General features: G+C 38.9%; 1 protein-coding gene across 4 annotated transcripts; it reads left to right on the top strand.

Annotated features, from left to right (window-relative positions):
- The first annotated feature begins 16,511 nt into the window (after positions 1 to 16,511).
- Positions 16,512 to 22,604, top strand: LOC122025468 (thylakoid lumenal protein TL20.3, chloroplastic-like). Of its 4 annotated transcripts, XM_042584283.1 has the most exons (7): positions 16,512 to 16,716; positions 16,834 to 16,957; positions 17,048 to 17,077; positions 17,401 to 17,507; positions 18,342 to 18,376; positions 21,535 to 21,663; positions 22,271 to 22,604. In XM_042584283.1, the coding sequence occupies exons 1-7, from the start codon at positions 16,608 to 16,610 to the stop codon at positions 22,463 to 22,465; spliced, it is 729 nt and encodes a 242-aa protein (XP_042440217.1). In that variant the 5' UTR covers positions 16,512 to 16,607; the 3' UTR covers positions 22,466 to 22,604. The 4 variants fall into 4 exon arrangements, with proteins under 4 accessions (XP_042440217.1, XP_042440235.1, XP_042440229.1 ...); XM_042584301.1 differs by lacking the exon at positions 16,512 to 16,716 and having other exon boundaries at positions 16,815 to 16,957; positions 17,418 to 17,507; XM_042584295.1 differs by lacking the exon at positions 16,512 to 16,716 and having other exon boundaries at positions 16,816 to 16,957; positions 17,025 to 17,077; positions 17,418 to 17,507.
- Positions 22,605 to 22,890: the final 286 nt, after the last annotated feature.

The raw sequence follows: 22,890 nt of genomic DNA, 5'->3' as shown, positions 1-22,890 counted from the left end.
GTCACACTAGGTCATTGGGTATTAGACCCTACACTGATTGACACTAGTGCTAGTGTAAGATTGTTAGTTAGAGCCCTAGAGCCAATCATATGATGATTGTTGTATGAACTCGATGTATCATATTCCTATATACTTATAAAGGCATTTCTTTATGGTTATTATACTTACTTGTATTAGTACCAAATAACTAAGTATAATAGCATCCTTGAGAAGAAGGTTCTTATCTATATCAATTGATTGGTTGAATCGATAGTGAGATGATATAGAGAACACTACTCTTAATCATTCTTAGTCAAGTATTAACATTCAGGGACAATGTTAATGCGTTGAGACTAACATGTAGGTCAACTCGATGACTTGATCTTACAAGTCATGGATATAGAGATATCAAGTAGACATATGGGTATGTATTGGAGAATGTATACTGAATGAGCCACCTTGAGAAAGTATCATGGATCATTATATGAGTGTCATATACTTTTTCATGTGACTATTAGTATGACTATGAGTCCTTGGACCTGAAGTCACCATGGTTCCCTACATAAGGAGTTGCATACTTTGGCTTCGTCAAACGTCACCCGTAATTGGGTGAACTATAAAGGCGATTACTGGGTATGTAACAAATTATGCGGAGGGATGTGAGTGATGTAGATGGGATCTATCCCTCCTATATGACGGGAGTGACATCGTGATTCTTGATAGAGTGAGATCACAAAGTGCATGGGCATGCCCAAATGAGTCAATATGAGATATTGAGCTCATTTGATTATAGTGAGTCTACTTGGAGTTCAAGATTTAGATTGATTAGAGGATGACACGGTCTATGCATCAAATTGATCAATCTAGATGTCAAGGATAGAAGGACATTATCATATATTGTGAGAGTCACAATTAGTAGTCACAAAGGTGATGTTGGATCTCAACATTCTTGTAACTTGGGTAGTAATGATGTGTTGCTAGATACCGCTCATTACTTATGCTTCTAAATGGGTTTAGGAGCATTGCCAACGTTACAAGAACCTATAGGGTCACACACAAAGGGCAATTAGATGGAGATTATGTTCATATGATGAACCAAGAGGATTAGGTTCATGTGATGAACCAAATTTGATCAAGAGTAATCCAAATTAAACTAATTGAGTTGGACTCAATTTGATTCATGTGTCCAATGAGTCTAATTTAGATTATGACTCATTAAATCAATTTAGTTTATTGAATAGAGATTCACTAAATCAAATTGGCTTGAATCAATGGTTAGATTTGATCAACCATGGGAGAATTTAAGTTAAGTTTGACTTGACTTGAGAGGGAAGATGAAGAGTCAAGTTTGACTTGACCTTGACTTGACCAAATGTCATGTCATTGTGACTTGGCATAGGGCCGGCCAATGATGATGTGTCACATCATCAAGGTTACTTCATGGTATGCCACCTCATGAGGAATACCAAGAGCCTTGACTCTTGGTATTACATGGAGATAAAACCCCCTTCATTAAGTGGTCGGCCACTTTAGTGCATTAGGTGTGCTTGGTGTAACTCCATCTTCATCCTCCTTTCTTCTTCTCTACTCTCCCTCTCCTCCTTGGCCGAAACACCTTAAGAGTGCTAGCACACTCTAAGTGTTTTTCTCTCCACCCTTTTTGTCCATCTGGATACTTCTAGAGGTGTGTACGCTTGAACACACTTGAGATCCGAAGAACCATGGAGAGCGGGATTTGCGAAGGGCTTCGCTTCAAACGTATACTCACTTTCTTGTAGATCTAGTGTAGATCTAGGATAGGAAACATGTACATCTAAATTTTTATATCTTCACATGGATCCGTGGCAAGACTTCGGGGGTTCCGCAACGCAAAAAGCGATTTTTACGGCCTGAAAGTCCCAACAAGGGTATGGTTGTCCAAGCAATTCTATATGAAGGACTTGGGAGAATGTGCACATATTCTCGGGATCAAAGTAATAAGGGATCACATAAAAAGAATGTTGTACTTATCCCAAGCTTCATATATCGATACGATCCTAGCTCGTTTCAGCATGCAAGACTCCAAGAAAGGTTTTCTACCTTTTAGGAATGGAGTATCTTTATCTAAAGAAATGTCTCCTAATACATCAAAAGAGATAGAATAGATGAAGGCAGTTCCTTATGCTTCAGCTGTAGGAAGCCTAATGTATGCAATGTTATGCACGAGACCGGATATCTGTTTTACCGTGGGCATGGTTAGCAGATATCAAAGTAATCCAGGACAGGAGCATTGGATTACCGTAAAACATATATTAAAGCACCTCAGGAGGACTAGAGATTATATGCTGGTTTACCAAGTAGATGATTTGTTCCCTGTAGGTTACACGGATTTTGACTTCCAATCAGATAGGGATAATAGTAAGTCTACATCAGGCTCAGTCATTATCAATAATCCCTTGAGAAAAAGCGCTCACCAAAATTTCTGTGGTGGTTGTGGAAACTCCCATAGCCACCTGATTGAATCTTTTAATATAAGCTCTAAGGGTGTCCTTGGGCCCTTGCTTGAGCGAAAAGAGGCTCTAGGGTGTTTTATAGTAATGTCGATTGGTGGGAAAATGATGAAGAAAGACTTTGCAAAAATCCTTGAAACGGCGAATAAAGTTGTCCGGTAGTCGCTTGAACCATCGTTGGGTCGAACTACCGAATATAGTGAGGAGCATTCAGCACTTTACACAAATTGTAAATTGTTGAAGAAAAACAGCATTTTCAAATTTAAGGAGATAATCTTTCGAATCAGTAAATCCCAAGTATTCTCCTATGTTTAAGGTCTGATAATGTTTTGACAATTTATCATCTAGCACTTATTGAGAGAATGGAGCACTAATTCGCTCGGGAGAGCTATCAGTCAGTGCAACTTTTTCTTTATGCCCTTCTCGGATAGGTACTGTCACGCCCCGGGGGAGTCCCTGTCCGAAGAAATTTCGGCAACATCTCCCCTGTACGGGTGACAATCTGAAACATATATACAATGCCCTCAGGGCCACATATACCTCAGCCAACACGGCCGTAATAATAACATTAAAATAACTAAACAACCACGTAGTTATATATGTAGCAGCCCCTTGGCTGTACTAAAATCAAAACACAGCGAAAAATGATAGAAAACCAAATACAAATCAAAATACAAAACTGCTAGCCGGCTAGGCTTACACCACACGTCAACACAACACTCCGGAAATAAAAATCGGAACATAAAGCCAAATACACACATATCATATACCAATATAAAAATAAACAAAATGCGGAAACTGGTCTTCTAATGTGACGTGGGGACCGACAGGTAGGATACTCCAAGCAACTCTATAAACAACCAGGCACCTGAAAAAGATAGTGTCCACGGGGGTGAGTTCAACAACTCAGCAGATACCAATTGACATGTATAGTAAGATATAACAGACAGTAATAACTATGGAGTACAGTCTCTTGGACAAAAACTGGAAGATGCACAATAGAAAAGGCTGAAGAGAACTGTACTCACCAGGGCCCCCTATCAGAATAGTCAGGTTATCAGACCGAGAGTATCAAAAATCCTGTATGCATGTCAAACATATGCATCCATCCAAATGCAGTATATAAGTGCAACAAACACAATCAGTAAATGCATAAATGCGTATAATGCCAATGATGGGTCCTGGTCACCCCTGACGCCAGTCAGCCATCTCACACACGATAGTGAGACCGAGTGGGTAGGGCTGTGACAACCGTGTACTCTTCCATCACTACTCCTGATGAGTGACCGAGTGGACGAGATACTGTCAGAGTACACCTATCCTACTACCCCAAATCATAAGTGGAGGAGTGCAATGTTCTCATCTCTCGGCGCACAATGACGGGGAGGGATCCCGGCGTGCTACCACGCTGCATCACACTACCCATTAGCGGACCAATGGAGCACCACCGAGCAAAACTGACGTGTTACCACGCTGCGTCACGCTACCCATGAGCGCCCAGCGGAGCACAGACATAGATGAAACTGGCGATATGCTCAACAATAATGGAGCAGACTATCGCGCAGCATGCAATCATGCGAATGATGCATGACACTAAGCATGACAGAATCCTAAACAGCATAGCAATATCTATATATATATAAAATGTGTACCATAGGACAATGAACCAAATCAAAGGTACACAGACCAGATAAGGTATAAAAACCTAGATCATGAACATAATAAACACATGGTCGTGTCACTACTCCTATAATCATGTATAATCAGGTAAGTACTAACATGAAGTGCATAATAAGTAAACAAAATAAGTATGTAGCAGGTATCGGGTAGTGACCAACCGAAGCAAAGACGAACATAATCATTACTAAGAGTTATAACCTACTAAACATATTAACATGACATTATCAAAGATAAGTCAAGGTACCCGCCTCCAATAGGAAGGTCCAATCCAGGCCAAATCCGACGTCGAGATGCTCGTCTCGTGTCAAAGTCCTGTGATACATAGTATCCAGATTTATCTAATTACATATAAATAAATTAGCTAAATCAAATCCTCGAGAAGCTAACATAAATCCAGATCCAATTACAAGCCCTAATTGGATCATCTAACTACTCAATCGATTCTACAAATCCATTCGAATTAGGACTTACAATAAGCATAACCAATCATAGCATCTTCCCAATTTAGTCCTAAATCAACACATATATCAACTAATCAAATAATCCAAATTCACTATGATCTACAACCAAGACTAATTACCTACTCTTTACCTCAATTCACAACCAGATGGTTGCTGCAGGAATAAGGGCAACTGTTGGAAAACAGAAACCCTAATCAGCAACCCCCGCCTCCAAACAAGTACCCAAACCTACTATCCTACATGTACACACCCAAACCAGTAGCTAGGATTAACAATTACCTCGAATTTGGTCGCAATGAGTGTGAGGGTGAGCGGAGACAAGGGGCGCTGGCTGGCCACAAGGGAAGTTGTTGGACCAGAGAACACCATAGAGCACAATCTCCCTGCTGGAATCTTTACCACTGGTCGGATCAAGTTGAGATCAAGAAATAGAGATAACAAATCAAGCAACGACCAAATTCCAACCCATCTTACCTTCTTCCTCTCCACTGGTCGGAGGTGATCAAGAATCTGGCAATAGTGCTAGGGCACGGGTGAAGTCAGCTGTCAGCACTAGGGCACAACTTCTGTCGGCTACACCTTGGCTGGCACCGGCGATCTGGTGGAAATCAGCCGGTTCCCCCCTCACTGCGACGGCTAGGGCAAAGGGGAAGAGAAGTAGTGGAGATCGAGCGTCGCCGACTGTGGGCGACAACAGCGGCGCTAGGGCACAGGGAGAGGTGGCGAGAGAAGAGGAGAGAAGGAAAAGTCGGGATCGATTGGAGAAGCAATGGCGAGGAGTGGTTAGGGCACAGCGTCGGTGGGGAAGAAAACTCGGGCACGCAGCGTCGAAGAGGAAGGGGTGAGGGCACAGTAACGAGAAAAGAAAATAAATAAATAAATAAAATTTTTCCTCGTTTAAATGGGTAGCCTAAACAAGCTTTCTCGGGCCCCATTTTTATCCCCATAAACTCGTCCATACGGTCTCCGAAAATTTCTCAGATAATTTCTAAAAATTTTGAAAAATTCCTTTATCATTATTCACCATTTTTCGGTATTTTACATTCTCCCCTACTAATAAAAATTTGGTCCCCAAATTTCGTTATCTACCATCAACAAATATTAACAACAGGTAAAGAGTATAAATGTTGAACGGTAAATTAAAGCACATACCTCAAGTGAAAAGATGGGGGTATCGATCTCGAATAGTATCCTCGAGCTCCTAGGTAGCCTCTTCATCCGAATGATGCTGCCATCCGACTTTAACTAGCCAGATATTCTTGTTCCACAACTGACACTCTTTCCGGTCTAGAATCCGTACCGGAATCTCCTTATAAGTGATGTCAGGCTGAAATGATAACTGAGATATCTGTCAGCACATGTGTCGGGTCAGGTATGTATCTCCTCAGCATAGATACATGGAATACGTCGTGAACGTCTGCCAGGGACGGTGGTAGTGCCAGCCAATAAGCTACTGCTCCAATCCTCTCTAGGATCTGGAAAGGGCCAACGTACCGCGGAGTTAGCTTACCTTTGAGGCCAAATCTTTTCACCCCTTTCATGGGTGAGACTCGCAGAAAAACATGGTCGCCAATAGATAACTCTAAGGGTCTGCGACTCCGATCTGCATAACTCTTCTGGCAGTCCTGCGCCTCTAACATCCTCCATCTGATAGAACGAACCAACTCTGCCTCCTGTTGAGCTCTATGAGGTCCCGACAGTTGGGCCTCCCCAACCTCATCCCAGAGGGTGGGTGTCCGACAAGGCCTACCATATAACGCTTCAAACGGTGCCATCTAGAAAGCCGAATGAAAGCTATTATTGTAGACAAACTCTACCAATGACAAATGGTCCTCCCAACTGCCTCCAAAATCCAATACACATGATCTCAGCAAGTCCTCTAGAGTCTAAATGGTCTGCTCCGACTATCCATCTGTCTGCGGATGGAAAGCTGTACTGAATCAGAGCTGAGTGCCCAAGGCATGCTGCAGACTCTGTCAGAATCGAGACGTGAACTAGGGGTCTCTATCCAAAATAATAGTCAAAGGGACACCACATAATCTGATGATCTCCCGGCAATACAGATCTGCCAATCGATCCAGGGAATTAGTCTTCCGGATCGCTAAGAAGTGCGTGGATTTGGTTAATCGATCAACGATTACCCCAAATCGCGTCATGGCCTCGTTGTGTCCTCGACAAACCCACCACAAAGTCCATGGTAATATGTTCCCATTTCCACTCAGGAATAGGAATCCGCTGAAGTAAGCCGACAAGTCTCTGGTGTTAGGCCTTCACCTACTGACATACAAGACATCTCGCTACAAATTCCGCGATGTCTTTCTTCATACCGTTCCACCAGCAGGAACACCTCAAATCTCGATACATGCGAGTCCCACCTAGGTGGATTGTAAATCGAGAGCGATGAGCCTCCCGAAGTAGCTCTTGTAAGACCAAGTGAGACTGAGGTACGTATAATCTGCCTCGGAAGTATATAATACTCTCCTCGTCTCGTGTGAACTCGGTCTGCTATCCATAAGCTATTTGGCTGCCAATAAACGGCAAATACAGATCACCGGCCTGGCCTCCTGAAATCCTCATCCTGATTGACGATTGAGCAACTATGGTAACTAGAATACCCTGCTTTGTCTGTCCCTGCTCCTCAAGGCCCAATTCAAGAATCCCTAAATCAAGTCTGTGATCACAACTCGGTGGCAAGCTAAAATCCCTCTGGACTTCCTACTGAGTGCATCGGCAACCACATTAGCTTTTCCCGGGTGATAGCTAATGGTACAATCGTAATCCTTTAGGAACTCCATCCATCTCCTCTGTCGGAGATTAAGCTCCTTCTGAGTAAAAATATATTTGAGACTCTTATGATCAGTGAGAATCTCAAATGTAATGTCGTATAAATGATGCTGCCAAATCTTCAAAGCAAAGATGATGGCAGCTAGCTCCAGATCACGTACTGGATAGTTCTTCTCATGCTTCTTCAACTGACGAGAAGCATAGGAAACTACCCTGTCGTGTTGCATCATAACAGCGTCCAAACCCTGTAGAGACGCGTCGGTGTAGATCACAAATCCGTCCTCTCCAACGGGCAAAACCAAAACTGGAGCCAACACTAATCTCCACTTCAACTTCTGAAAGCTAGTCTCACAGGCTTCTGATCAAGTGAACTTCACGCCTTTCCTGGTCATGCATGTCAATGGCATAGCAATGCGAGAGAAACCCTCGACAAAAAGTCGGTAATATCCGGCCAATCCCTGAAAACTGCGGATCTCCTGGACTGACTTCGGTTGCTCCCAACTGGTGACAGCCTCGATCTTCTAAGGGTCTACTGAAATACATCAGCTAGAGACCACGTGTCTCAGAAAATCGACTGAAGATAGCTAGAAGGCACACTTGCTAAACTTCACATATAGCTGATGTCATCGAAGAGTCTCCAAGACTATGCGAAGATGTTGTGCATGTTCCTCCTCGGAACGCGAGTAGATCAATATGTCATCGACGAAAACGACAACGAACTGATCTAGATACTCCATAAATATGCGGTTCATCAAATCCATAAATACCGCTGGAGCATCAGTAAGCCCAAATGACATCACCAAAAACTCGTAATGTCTGTACAACAGACATCTGAACCAGAGATCCCCAATAACAAGTCAGAAATCTAATCACTAACTACAAATCACCAAAGAATAGATCATCTAGTGTGAGAGCAACGCTCCATCACAAGAAATACTACATATGTGGGAGCAACGCTCTACTACCAATAAGGCAACCTATGTGAGAGCAGCACTCCACCACAACAATCCAAAATATATAGGAGTAACACTCCACCACAAGCAATCCAAAATATGTGGGAGCAACACTCCACCACAAACAACCCAAAATATATGGGAGCAATTCTCCACCATAAACAATCCATAATATGTACAAGACATCTAACTATCCAACTAGTGACTTCACGAAATCACTCTATCACATATCACTGTGAGTAACCCAGGGTATCACAATCCAGTAAGTAAATCAAATCCATCATCAACTCTATCAACATCGTAGTGGGTCCTCCACTAATAAAAGAATTAGTTGACATAGCAATACCACAATGACATAATGTAGACACTGCATATAAGTAGAATCATCATAACGCTACCACCTGGCACACGTGCACACACAACGTAGGTATGATCAACATAATCCTCCAATTAGTACACACCAAACATACTCATAACATAGGTAAAAATCAGTGCGATACCTCCAACATTACATACCGAACCCGTGTGCATAAATCATCATAGGTATAATCGACAATACACCTATGCCAAGAGTATAATCAACATATACTTCCAATAAAGTATACTAAACCCAGGTGCACTTACAAATCAAACATAATCAACAAGATACCTCAGATACCACACCAAACACATATGTACATATCACAACACCGATGTAATCGACAAGATACTTCCAATAAGACACTCAATCACATGTGCACATACCATGACACAGATTAAATCAACAAGATACCTCCAATAAAATAATCAGACACGTACACCTAACTACATAGCTATAATCCACAGGGAACCTACAATAACCATATCGGAACATGTATACAAATACTACCTGCAAATGGACAATCTACTACAGGACTCCTATAACACATAACAATCATATGTACATGCAACATGGATATGAATAATCAGCATATTTAATCCAATCAGCCTGGCATTCCCTATGCCACCTTCTAAGTTATCCAATTAGGTACATACAGTCAAAATTAAAGTACTCATGGAATATGATACATCAATCCTCTATAGACTGACCAGACCGATAATGGTATACCACAAATTCAGTCTTTTCCATGTCAGTACAAGTCATGTACTCAAATGTGCTCCAGATACCTAACTAAGCACAAATAATCCAAAGATTCGTACCTCTAAAAATAGAGTATGATAGTCCCGTACTGGTCGGACCAACAAAACTAAATCGGTCATCTACTAACTAATCAAGAATACATTAATCCTCCATAAGCAACTAATGTATATCGATCCACGACTACCCAAATCAACAAGTGTAAATCAGACTTCTACTGATCGATCTAACAAGAGTAAATCAATTATCTGCTGATGAAATTAACTAAGATAAAATGGTATTCTACTGGCTAAGTCAACATGAATATCTAGATACCATCCACTACCCAGCTAATAATAACAAAGGCTGGTATGTGCCTCCATCTCCTAACCAACTAGTAGTAACAGAAGCTAAAACTATTGGTGGTACGATATAAAAAAAATCACCAGAGATTGTAGTCCTTGATCTCTATTAGAGTCGACCCTGATCAGTGGTTAACCCATCACATGTAATATGTGCTATAACAACCAGACAGGTACTAAATACAAAGTGCTAATACATGTCATAAATATCATAATCAACAATGCATATACTAACAAAAGGTAAGATAACAGTATACCAACATACCTCCTACAGCTTGGAGATGTCTTGTCGCTGCCAGGTCCCAAAACTAGAAAAGTCACATCGAGAAAACTAAAACGAGAAATCCAAAACACGGGATATAAGACTCGTAAATCGAGCTCTGATACCAACAAATTAGTATCAGATAAATCTCGAAAATCTAGAACACATACCAAGTATCGTAATTTGGCTCTGATACCACTAAATTGTCACGCCCTGGGGGAGTCCCTATCCGAAGAAATTTCGGCAGCATCTCTCTTGTACGAGTGACAATCTGAAACATATATACAATGCCCTCAGGGCCACATATACCACGGCCAACACGGCCGGAATAATAACATTAAAATAACTAAACAACCACGCAGTTATATATGTAACAACCCACTCGGCTATACTAAAATCAAAACACAATGAAAAATGATAGAAAATCAAATACAAACCAAAATACAAAACTGCTAGCTGGCTAGGCTTACACCACACGTCAACACAACACTCCGAAAATAAAAATCGGAACACAAAGCTAAATACACACATATCATATACCAATATAAAAATAAACAAAATGCGGAGATTGGTCTTCTAATGTGACGTGGGGACCGGCAGGTAGGATACTCCAAGCAACTCTATAAACAACCAGATACCTAAAAAAGATAGTATCCACGGGGGTGAGTTCAACAACTCAGCAGATACCAGTTGACATGTATAGTAAAATATAACAGACAGTAATAACTATGGAGTATAGACTCCTAGACAAAAACTGGAAGATGCACAATAGAAAAGGCTGAAGAGAACTGTACTCACCAGAGCCTCCTATCAGAATAGTCAGGTCATCAGACCGAGAGTATCAAAAATCCTGTATGCATGTCAAACATATACATCCATCCAAATGCAGCATATAAGTGCAATAAACACAATCAGTAAATGCATAAATGCGTATGATGCCAATGATAGGTCCTGGTCACCCCTGACGCCAGTCAGCCATCTCACACACGATGGTAAGACCGAGTAGGTAGGGATGTGACAACCATGCACTCTGCCATCACTACACCTGATGAGTGACCAAGTGGACGAGATGCTGTCGGAGTACACCTATCCTCCTACCCCAAATCATAAGTGGAGGAGTGCAATGCTCTCATCTCCCGGTGCACAATGACGGGGAGGGATCCCGACGTGCTACCACACTGCATCACACTACCCATGAGCGGACCAACGGAGCACCATCGAGCAAATTTGAAGTGCTACCACGCTGCGTCACGCTACCCATGAGCGTCCAGCGGAGCACCGACAGAGATGAAACTGGCTATGTGCTCAACAATAATGGAGCAGACTATTGCGCAGCATGCAATCATGTGAATGATGCATGACACTAAGCATGACAGAATCCTGAACAACATAGCAATATCAATATATATATATATATAATGTGTACCATAGGACAATGAACCAAATCAAATGCACACAGACCAGATAAGGTATAAAAACCTAGATCCTGAACATAATAAACACATGGTCGTGTCACTACCCCTATAAGCATGTATAATCAGGTAAGTACTAACATGAAGTGCATGATAAGTAAACAAAACAAGTATGTAGCAGGTATCGGGTAGTGACCAACCGAAGCAAAGACGAACATAACCATTACTAAGAGTTATAACCTACTAAACATATCAACATGACATTATCAAAGATAAGTCAAGGTACCCGCTTCCAATAGGAAGGTCCAATCCAGTCCAAATCCGACGTCGAGATGCTCGTCTCGTGTCAAAGTCCTGTGATACATAGTATCCAGATTTAGCTAATTACATATAAATAAATTAGCTAAATCAAATCCTCGAAAAGCTAACATAAATCCAGATCCAATTACAAACCCTAATTGGATCATCTAACTACTCAATCGATTCTACAAATCCATTCGAATTAGGACTTACAATAAGCATAATCAATCATAGCATCTTCCTAATTTAGTCCTAAATCAACACATATATCAACTAATCAAATAATCCAAATTCACTATGATCTACAACCAAGACCAATTACCTACTCCTTACCTCAATTCACAACTAGATGGTTGTTTCCGGAATAGGGGCAACTGTTGGAAAACATAAACCCTAATCAGCAACCCCCGCATCTAAACAAGTACCCAAACCTACTATCCTACATGTACACACCCAAACCAATAGCTAGGATTAACAATTACCTCGAATCTGGTCGCAATGAGCGTGAGGGTGAGCGGAGACAGGGGACGCTGGCTGGCCACAAGGGGAGTTGTTGGACTAGAGAACACCATAGAGCACAATCTCCCTGCTGGAATCTTTCCCACTGGTCGGATCAAGTTGAGATCAAGAAATAGAGATAACAAATCAAGCAACGACCAAATTCCAACCCATCTTACCTTCTTCCTCTCCACTGGTCGGAGGTGATCAAGAATCTGGCGACAGTGCTAGGGCACAGGTGAAGTCGGCTGTCGGCGCTAGGGCACAACTTCTGTCGACTACACCTTAGCTGGAGCCGGCGATCCGGTGGAAATCAGCTGGTTCCCCCCTCACTGCGACGACTAGGGCAAGGGGAAGAGAAGTAGTGGAGATCGAGCGTCGTCGGCTGTGGGTGACAACAGCGGCGCTAGGCGGCGGGATCGCTTTGCGAGGGGCGGTTGTCGGCAGAGGATAGTGGCATGATCGGAGAAGAGGCAAGTAGAAGGAAGAGGAAACTCGGCGTCGGTTGAGAAAGCAATGGCGAGGAGTGGTTAGGGCACAACGTCGGCGGGGAAGAAAACTCGTGCACGCGGCGTCGAAGAGGAAGGGGTGAGGGCACAGTAACAGGAAGAGAAAATAAATAAATAAATAAAATTTTTCCTCGTTTAAATGGGTAGCCTAAACAAGCTTTCCCGGGCCCCATTTTTATCCCCGTAAACTCGTCCATACAATCTCCGAAAAATTTTCAGATAATTTATAAAATTTTTAGAAAATTCCCTTATCACTATTCGCCATTTTTCGGTATTTTACAAGTACTTCTCCAGAGGATTCTTAGCTTAGTTCCTCTTGATCCACATGGTCTAGCGGTGTATGAAAAAGTGTTCGAGGGCGTCGGATTAGTGAGGGAGGTGCACGGAGAAAATGGGGGGCTTCCTCCTGAGGTCCTCTCTCTCTGGTAAGATGTTATTGATGTCATAGGATTTGGTGGTGGCAGCGTACCACCAGTAGCTGCTTGTTGTTGCTATTGTAGTGCCTTTTACACTTGAGCGTTGATGATCATCTCTAGCTCCTCTTGTGTTAAAGTAAGTGTGGTGAGTTTTCCAGCCTCCTCCATCTCTAAGCCTCAGATTTAGGCGAAGATTCTCATAAACGGTGCCAAATTTTAGACAGCGCCAAATTTGATCCTATTTAAAAGTTGAAGAGATGGCCCGCTGGTGACGATGAGGGATGGTTGACTGGAGAAAGACTTTTTTCTTCTTGGTGAGGCCTCCTTGTGATTCTGCACACACACCAACGATCCAACATAGGGTTAGTGACAAAACATCAGGGAAGGGGATCCCTAGCAAGGCCCTCTGATGCTCAAGTTAGTACATTTTTGGATGAAAGAATGAGGAACAACAGAAAAAAGATGTTTGCACGAGAATGAGTTTAGGTGATATAAATTGTGTACCTTGTCAACGGAGAGGACCCCCTTTATATACCTCATCTCATAACCTCCATGATCATAAGGTGGTATCGTGTGTAGGAGTTTGTTAATTTGTTGTGTAAAAGTATCCAAGGAATCTTTTATCTATTCACAGATGTACTTCTTTTGACGTTTATAGCTTAGGCCTTTGATGAAGCTGTTACAAGAATATGCTATTATAAATGATTGCCCAATGGGAAACAAGATAACCTCCGAAGGAGGTTCCAAAGGAATATTCTTCGATAATTCTGAAAGTTTGTTAAAATATTATCTGTTGTTTATTTGCTAAATATATCTTGGTCGGCTAGCAAGGCTAACTGTCCTTATGCCTATCCTTGCATTGAAATGCTTTGTTATGTATTGAATATTGTGATAAATCCAGTCAGAGATTCATATGATATGTTCAACATGCTAGAAATCTGCTTAGGCAACCATCTGATAAATGTGTGTACTAAAGATCCATTCGGAAGTAAGTATGCAACTAAGTTTCTTAATTTCGGCCGGCTTTATGGTTTATCGTATATGAAGAGCTTTATGAAGTTAACTGCCTCGAACCTGATTGACCTTTATTCTAGCCTGGTATATATGGAGAGATTTATAAGGCTACATGCCTTAAGCCCAGCCAACTTGTCATTTGGTCAGACATACACGGAGAGATTTATAAGGACAAATGCTTTAGGCTTGGTCGGTATTTCATTCAGCCGGGCACACATATAAATGCGTGAGGTTAAGTGCTTTAGGCCCAGTTGATATTTTATCTAGCCTGGCACACATATAGTTTTATGAGGCTAAGTGCTTTAGGCCCAGGTGGGATTTCATTCGATTGGTTGCATGTAGAGATTTATGATGTTAAGTGCTTTAGACGTGACTGATCTTTTATCCGGTCAGACACACATAGGACTTTATGATGATAAGTTCTTTAGATCTGACCAATATGTAATCCGGCCGGGCGCACATAAAGTGTTATAAGGCTAAGTGCTTTAGGCCCAACTAGTCTTTCATCCGATCGAGCACACATAGGGCTTTATGATGCTAAGTGCTTTAGACCGACCGGTATGTAATCCGGTCGGGCGCACATGGAGAGTTATGGGGCTAAGCGCTTTAAGCTCGGCCGACCTTTATTCTAACCGATCGGCCCTCTCCGGCATGACTTGTTATTCGATCAAGCTATACCCGAGAGCCTTGATGTCGGGCAAATCACGAAGCTAACTAGGAAGCATACTTCTATCTTGACTTTAACTGTCACATCGTCTTAACTTTGACTGTTAGGTCATTTCCTAGGTCCGTTCATTATACATTGTATCACCGAATAACTTAAATAATTAGATTAAAAATGACTTAGACTATTTTTTCTATAATTTTTTATTTTTAACTTAATATTCTATCATTATCATACTAACATTGATATTGATATTGATATATAAGAAAATATATTAATTTTAAAAATAAAATTTAATTTAATCTAAAAAATCTGTTAATTTCTAAATTCAGGTCAATCGGGGTCAATTTAAATTTAATTCGAAAATTTATAACTTGAATATAACCCAAATTCGAAAACTTCCAACACGAATATAATATTTTATGGATCGAATTGACAGATTAGGTTAATTTTTTGACATATGTAGCAAAAGGCGATTCGCTCGCCCCCAGCGCTCCCGCCAACCCGTCCCTAGGCCAACACGGAGGAGGTAAATCATGGGTGGCTACTGGCCATTAGTGCAAATGGCTAAGACATGGGAGAGGTTATGCTCGGTCACGCTGAGTTTCGACTCCAAGACCTCATGTGGCAACACCCTATGTCTTAACCATCACATCGCCCCGAGGGGACATGTTAATTTTTTGACAGCCCTATGTGAAAGGGGATTATTATTCAAGTTACTATGTAACTAAACGACTAGGCTAGCTAATATTTTTTAATTGGATTTAATCCAATCAATCTTTACTATATTTAATTTTGAGGATTGTCTTAATAATTGTTGTCCTTAGGCATGGTGTAGAACTTCCATGCGTCGAGTATCCACAATCATAATAATCTAGAACTCTCAAACTTTCAGTATCCACAATCATAATAATTTTATTTGAACAATAATCAATATTGCAATGAATTAACTCTTTTAGGATGAAAATATACTTTATAATGTAACAAAATTTTAAGGTTAACAAATCTTTATATATATATATATATATATATATATATATATATATATATATATATATATATATATATATTAATGTTGTGGATCATTATATGCGGAACAGTCTGTGATAAATTTGTAGGGACATCTAGAATTAATTAAGGCATCTCAATTTATTTATTTTATTTATTTAAATTTTTTGTCCGAACATCTGAATTAAATCCAGGTATCCCCACTCTATTTTTTAAAATTTTTTTAAAAAGTTTTAAAAAATATTTTTAAATATATATTATATCCTGTGATCATGTAAAAAAAAAAATATATATATATATATATATATATAAGTTTTAAAATTATATTTATATATTTTACAATAACATTTAACAAGAAAATAATAATAATAAATGCAACAAAATATGAGACGGAGAAGAGAAATAAAAAAATTAAATAATTGTTAAATTATCGTAAGAATATTATAAACTATTCTAAACTAATATGTTAACTAAATTCTTCGAACCTAAGTATCAATAATTCAATCTAATAATATATATTAGAGATATATATATATAAACGTTAAACAACATAAAATATGTTAAAAGGGCGAACATTAACTTGCCCCATTTTAATTTGGATAAGCTGTCGATCCGGACCAATTCCAAGCGCATACGTGTTCGCAGGCAGTTCACCGCATACTTATCTCGTCTCAGCTTTCTCTGCTAACTCGCTTTGCTTCTTCCTCATCCGCCAACGCAATGGCATTCACTTCCATCTCACCGCTCTCCATCTACCTTCTCAAGCCTCCCTCTCCTGCTCCACCTCGCACTCCCCCTAGAGCTTCTTCCATCATCTGCCGGGTTTCTGGTGAGTCCTGCGCTTCCTTCTCCATGGTCTTTGGTCAAACATTTTGGCTTTCGCGTTGTTTGAGGCATGCCTATCCCTCAGCACATTCTAAGAATTGGAGATCAATCACATCGACAGCGCTAGCAGCAGTCATCGTTAGCTTTGGCGGCGTAGCGTTGGCCGACCTCAACAAGTTCGAAGCAGAGCTCAGAGGGGAGTTTGGGATAGGCTCCGCCGCTCAATTCGGCTCAGCAGATCTCAAGTAAGTGCGTCTGTTGGTTCTTCGTTGTGCATATCTATATGTTTATGGTTTTGATTCTTCTTCACAGTTGATTTTGGTCTCGATGTGTAGGAGGTCTGTCCATGTCAATGAAAATTTCAGGTAATGCCTTTTTTTTATTCTTTTTGTACTATCATAGTATATGAACTGTTCCTGGAAAATAGTCCTTATTTAATTCAATGCCACCTAATTTGGTGATGCAACTAAACAATTAATGCCATTATTTGACTCACTCTACAGGCTACAGCTAGTCTCTAGACTAAACTGAAACGCTAGGTAAACTGAGGTGAAATTTGGCATCATTTTACCATGCATACCCTATAACGACATCATACCACAATCATACCAAACTAAGAACATAAAATATATGCTCATAAATTAGACTGTGAGTACATTATTAATTTAGGAATTTGGTCATGATACAGACGTGCCAACTTCACAGCTGCAGATATGAGAGAATCTAATTTCAGTGGCTCTACATTCAATGGTGCTTACCTTGAAAAGGCAGTTGCTTATCGAACAAATTTTACAGGTAATTAATTGCCACACCTTTATGCGTTATCATTATTATTTGTGTATAATTTGCTTATTTGAAATTGCATTCCTTAATCATAGGTGATGGTAGCTAGTTGCTAAAATGTAGTGATAAATCTATTTCCATTCATTTAGTTGAAACTCAACTAACTTAGTTTAATAGCACCAATCATGAGAATTTTTGACGGTTTAAGATGATTCTACAATTTCTTATGATGTTTATTGGGCCTCAACTGTTATTTCCCTGTAAAGGCTTGAATGTTTTAGTTTAAGGAAAATATAAAACAACCTCTTCTGCTTTGAGCTTTTTGTTTTCCTTCTTTTGACTACTTTCTCTACTGAAATTCATTAAGATTCCCATCCCCTAACACCTCACATCAGTAAACAATCATTGAAGATGGATTTGTGGTGGTTCTATGACCTTATCCTATTTTCTCTTATTTTTATCCTTTACTTTCTTGTTTCATTCCTCTGCAATAAAAGGTTGGAAGGAAGAAATTTAAATCCTACTAAAAATATGAAGTGCCTACTAGTTATGAGTATAACGGTGAATCTTTCAAAAAAATTTGTGGGTATTTTTTTCATTGGTTACATTTGGATATGCAAAATTGCATAATATTGTAACTTCAGAAAAATATTGCTTATTATGCAGTATATTTATCAGACATTAATGTTGTTAATCGGATGGTTGTGGATGTGATCAAATTTTATACATTTGTTTTATTAAGACCCTTATCTTTATGGTTGTAGAGAAGCATTTAATATCTCAAATATAATGCTCTCACAGTAGCATTTTAATCCACGATGTCTTGTGTGCCGTCGCATCATGCAGGTGCTGATCTCAGTGATACTCTAATGGACCGCATGGTATGAACATTAATACATTAATTCTCAGTTTCTCTAACGAGTAAGAGACATACGGTTGATATTCTGTGCATGCATGATAATTGGTTGAAGAAGCTCCACTAAGATGTTTCTAGGCATTGACAATATTTACACTGACAACTATAGTTGACTCAGATTACATTTATCAAGCATTATTGTCTATTTATTAATAAAAAAATTTAACTAGATTATGCCGTTTCAAATTATACCGAGCAAATGATTCAACATTATAAAAGACCAATTAACTATGACTCTTTTATTTAGATTCATTGTTACTTTATTTACTCTCCCTGTTTTTACATACATAAACATATACAGATTGTAAGATGCTTTGGTAAATTACTGAATTTGCATTTGCTGCCTCTAAAAATAACAATAGACTTGATCCGGCTGAGATCTAGTGTTGGGTCAGCATAGTTGTCTTATTAGGTCTGTAAGATTGTAGGGTCAGCTTCTAGTTAGGTCAGTCACTTATCGGGGTGGTAAGGTTGTCGGTTAGCCTCTAAAAATAATCATAGACTTGATCTTTACTCTTTACTCGAATCGTGGCACTTGAGAATTTTCCTTTTAAGATTTCTTCTTCTTCGATTGTCTTGGATTCTTCCTCATTGTTTAAAGAGGTGGATAGTTTCCCATTTGACTGATCTAATGAAGAGGGTCTAATGTTCTCATTGACTTACTCAATGAGTGGGCTTTAAATTTTCCTTCTCTTCGTCATGTGGAATTTCAGATTCTTCATTACTTTCTTTCATTACCTCTTTAATTTTCTCTTATAATTGAGCTTTCTCCTCTTGTATGGGATTTTATGATAATAAACCAATTTTTTCTAAATATCCTTTGCGTTCTCATATCCCGTAGCCTTGTTTAAAATAAAGTTGGGGAAATTGCAATAATTGAATCTATAGCTTTAGAGTTACCTTTAAAAATCTCAATTTCCATTTACTTTCCTTGAGATTTCTTGCTTTCCTGTCTTTGGGTCTTTTAAATCTGATTCCATAGCAAGAACCATTCCAAAATAAATTTTGAACAAGTCTCTATTCCTTTTTTTTTTCCCAAAAATTGAAATCTTCATCATATAATAGGGACATTATTCTAGCCATCTATTTGTTCTTGAGTGATGGTTAGCCCATTTGTGTGATTGGGTTATGATACCACTTGTTGGGACTATTGTGTACGAATGGTCAGATAGCTAGAGGGGAATGAATATTGATTGTTCCTACAAATACAAACTAATACTACTCTTGCTACAAACTTAACAAAGTAATTAAGGATAGTGCAACCAAAATAAAAATATAAACACAATTGCATGCCAATCACTAACAAGCTCATGTAATGTGGCTTGGAATCCTTGTTCTTACTTCTTACTTTACAATGTATGACTTGTTGGTGAGTCAATCTAGAAAAGCCTACTATCTTTATCTTTCACAAATAATCTGCGAGGGTGGAGAACGTCTTACAATATGAACAATAAAACAAGATTAAAAAGGAGCTTAAAGTAATACATGAGTTTGAATCCGCCATCAGTTGTTAGCTTCTTGATCGCTTCAACTTGAGTTTGTTAATGGCTACTTGAGTTGATTGGATTCCACCATCAGCCATACTCTAGCTCTTAAGTCATCTGACTGTTACAAATGCACCTTTATTAAATTAAATGCTCCAATGAGCATTTTCTATTTTAGCATTAGTCAATTAGATGTATTCATCAATTGGCTAATTACATAGGTCATTCGACATTCCAATCGACTCAATCACGAACAAGAACATTTTGTTCATTGGCTGATTAGCCTAAGTCAACTCATTAGTTGACTCAACTTATAAGTCAATAGGATTCATTTTAGTTTATTGGAAGTCCAACTACGATCATTCTAAAGGTCGAGTCTTGTCTAAGTTGAGATCTATCCCTCTCCCAAGAATACATTCTCTCAAAACTCATAGCTGACATACTCACGCTTTCCTTTTGTTGTTTAACTTCACCAGCAAGTTTGTCTCTTGTCCTTACTCGTTACTTAGATGCACTAATCCACGGTTCGCTCCATGTGCCATCTTTTAGGCTTCACTTACGTAGTCCACCTTTTTTCAACTATCATCAATGCTATATTCCGATGCTCCATGTCCTATGGTACATCGGATGCCCTATCTCATCCTTATATTTCTCGGTGGGGCTCAAACCATTGAACTAACCAACTTGGCAACCCCAAGTAATGCTCCATAAGCTGCTCTAACACCTTGGTACTTCTCGTCCTGTGATCCCTTGATTGTCTTATGTGACTTTTTTATCTCACCTCTAAGCTACTAAGCATGTTGTCTTGGCTTTGTGAAGTCCACATCATCACTCAACCTCATCCAGTTACGAGCTCTCTGATATTTATGTGTCCTAAATCCCTACATAACTCAAACACACATTAAATACAACATGCGACACCTAACTTAAACCCTTTACACAAATCTAAAACTCATAGTTGAACCTAACCACTTATGACTCGATTGAACCAACAATTGGAAGCATTGCTATCATTATTAGTAGTGTGACTACCAATGTATTTATAGCATCTAACAAGCTAATTTTATATGATATTTAAAGTATGTCTTCAAATAGGTAACTTTTTATCTACAAAATCAATTTGCAACTACCATGTCAAGAAAATATAATCTTGAGGGATCAATTGATTTGCCGGATGTTAATGCGCTAGATCTTGAATGTGGGGGAATTCTGAATATGTATAAGCTATTGTTATGTTAACAAATTTTAAGTTTGGACTTTGAGCATTTAAGCTTTTTAATTAATTTTGAGAGTTGATATTTTTTCCTATTATTTTATATTTTACAGATACTCTCAAATAATTTGAAATATGGATCAAATGTAATTCTGATTTACTCCAGGTTTCTATATTTATCAGACATGCACAAGAGGAAACAAATTCAAGCCATGATCTTGAATATCCTAGTTTGCAATCACCCAATTAGTGATAATTTTTACCCTTGTTAATAATTTTGGAAACCTTAATATACTAAATTAATAGCATTTTATATGAATCATTGGTTATCTAGAAAAAAATTTATTTTACAGTTTGAGAATACTCAAATATGAATGTGCTATCCTGCCATATTCTTGTTGTAAATTGGTAATCGATATCAAACAGGTTCTTAATGAAGCGAATCTCACAAATGCTGTGCTCGTAAGAGCAGTTCTCACACGTAGTGATCTTGGTGGTGCAGCCATTAATGGTGCTGACTTTAGTGATGCTGTGCTAGACTTACCACAAAAACAGGTGATGTATATTGTGAAATATTTGGATAAATAATTTCTTGAATATTGTACATTTAGTTTACATACTATAGTAGATTATTTTTATTTCTCATTACCTTTTTGTTTCCTCCATTGGAATATTATTTGCATTATAGTCATTACTCAGGTGGAATGTTTTCTTTTTTTATAGTGGGCGATAAAAGTGCTATTTATACCTTTTCATCATCCTGTTGAGTCCTAATGCATCATAGAGTTGATATAGATAATGCAACTTAATCTCAACTGTAGAGTAACATTAATTTCCTTTCCATAAATGGTTTTAAGTTGCCTTTTGCATTCCCGTGAGCTTTGTCAAAACTTCTACAAAATCTTTTAGAATTTGTATGTATGTTGATGTCATGATACACAGTTTTATTGTTTCTCCACGGACGTATAATCCAGCATTGACTGAGAAAGAACTGACAACGACGGGTGAGAGATAAGAAATAGAACAATTAATACCTACAGTAAAAAAACGATTAGTACCTACTCCCACACTATCAGCTCATAATTTTGCTTAGTATCTCAATGGTATAGTTGGATTAGATATCTTTCTTTTATACAACGTTTCTAACTTATTTCGTTTGAAGGCATTGTGCAAGTATGCAAATGGAACCAATCCTATAACCGGAGTGAGCACAAGGAAAAGTTTAGGATGTGGAAACACTCGCAGAAACGCATATGGTAGCCCTTCTTCACCACTCTTGAGTGCTCCACCTCCGAAATTACTAGATCGTGATGGATTCTGTGATGAATCTACCGGACTCTGTGATGCAACAAAGTAAAAGAAATGTTATATAGTAAATCCATATCGAAAAATATGTTTTTCTATCTTGTAGAACTTTTCTAATTGCAATATGTTTTTTTTAAAATTTGATAAGAGGACTATTTTAGTGAATATCATTGCTTTAAATGTTTTCAAGATATGATACTTTTAAAGTTAATCAAGTTGCTCCATTGAAAAAAATGCAACGTTATTGTTGAGGGTGTTAGATCTTTATTTAATATTTGATTATAGTATATTGTGAGATTATACTCTAGTGGGTATATCAGGTCAACTTTGGTTATCAAAAATCAAGGGGCATTTTTATCTGAACTAGGACTAATCTTAAAGACTTATTTTCTTTGGTGTGTGTGAATGGAAAAGACTATGCTGTTTGAATGGAAAATGAAAAAGAAAATGGAATGTATTAAAAATGAATCATAAACG

Source organism: Zingiber officinale, chromosome 1A (assembly GCF_018446385.1).
Source record: "Zingiber officinale cultivar Zhangliang chromosome 1A, Zo_v1.1, whole genome shotgun sequence".
NCBI classification, from domain to species: domain Eukaryota; kingdom Viridiplantae; phylum Streptophyta; class Magnoliopsida; order Zingiberales; family Zingiberaceae; genus Zingiber; species Zingiber officinale.
Note: the sequence above shows the minus strand (reverse complement) of the source record. Positions and strands in the feature narration are given on the sequence as shown.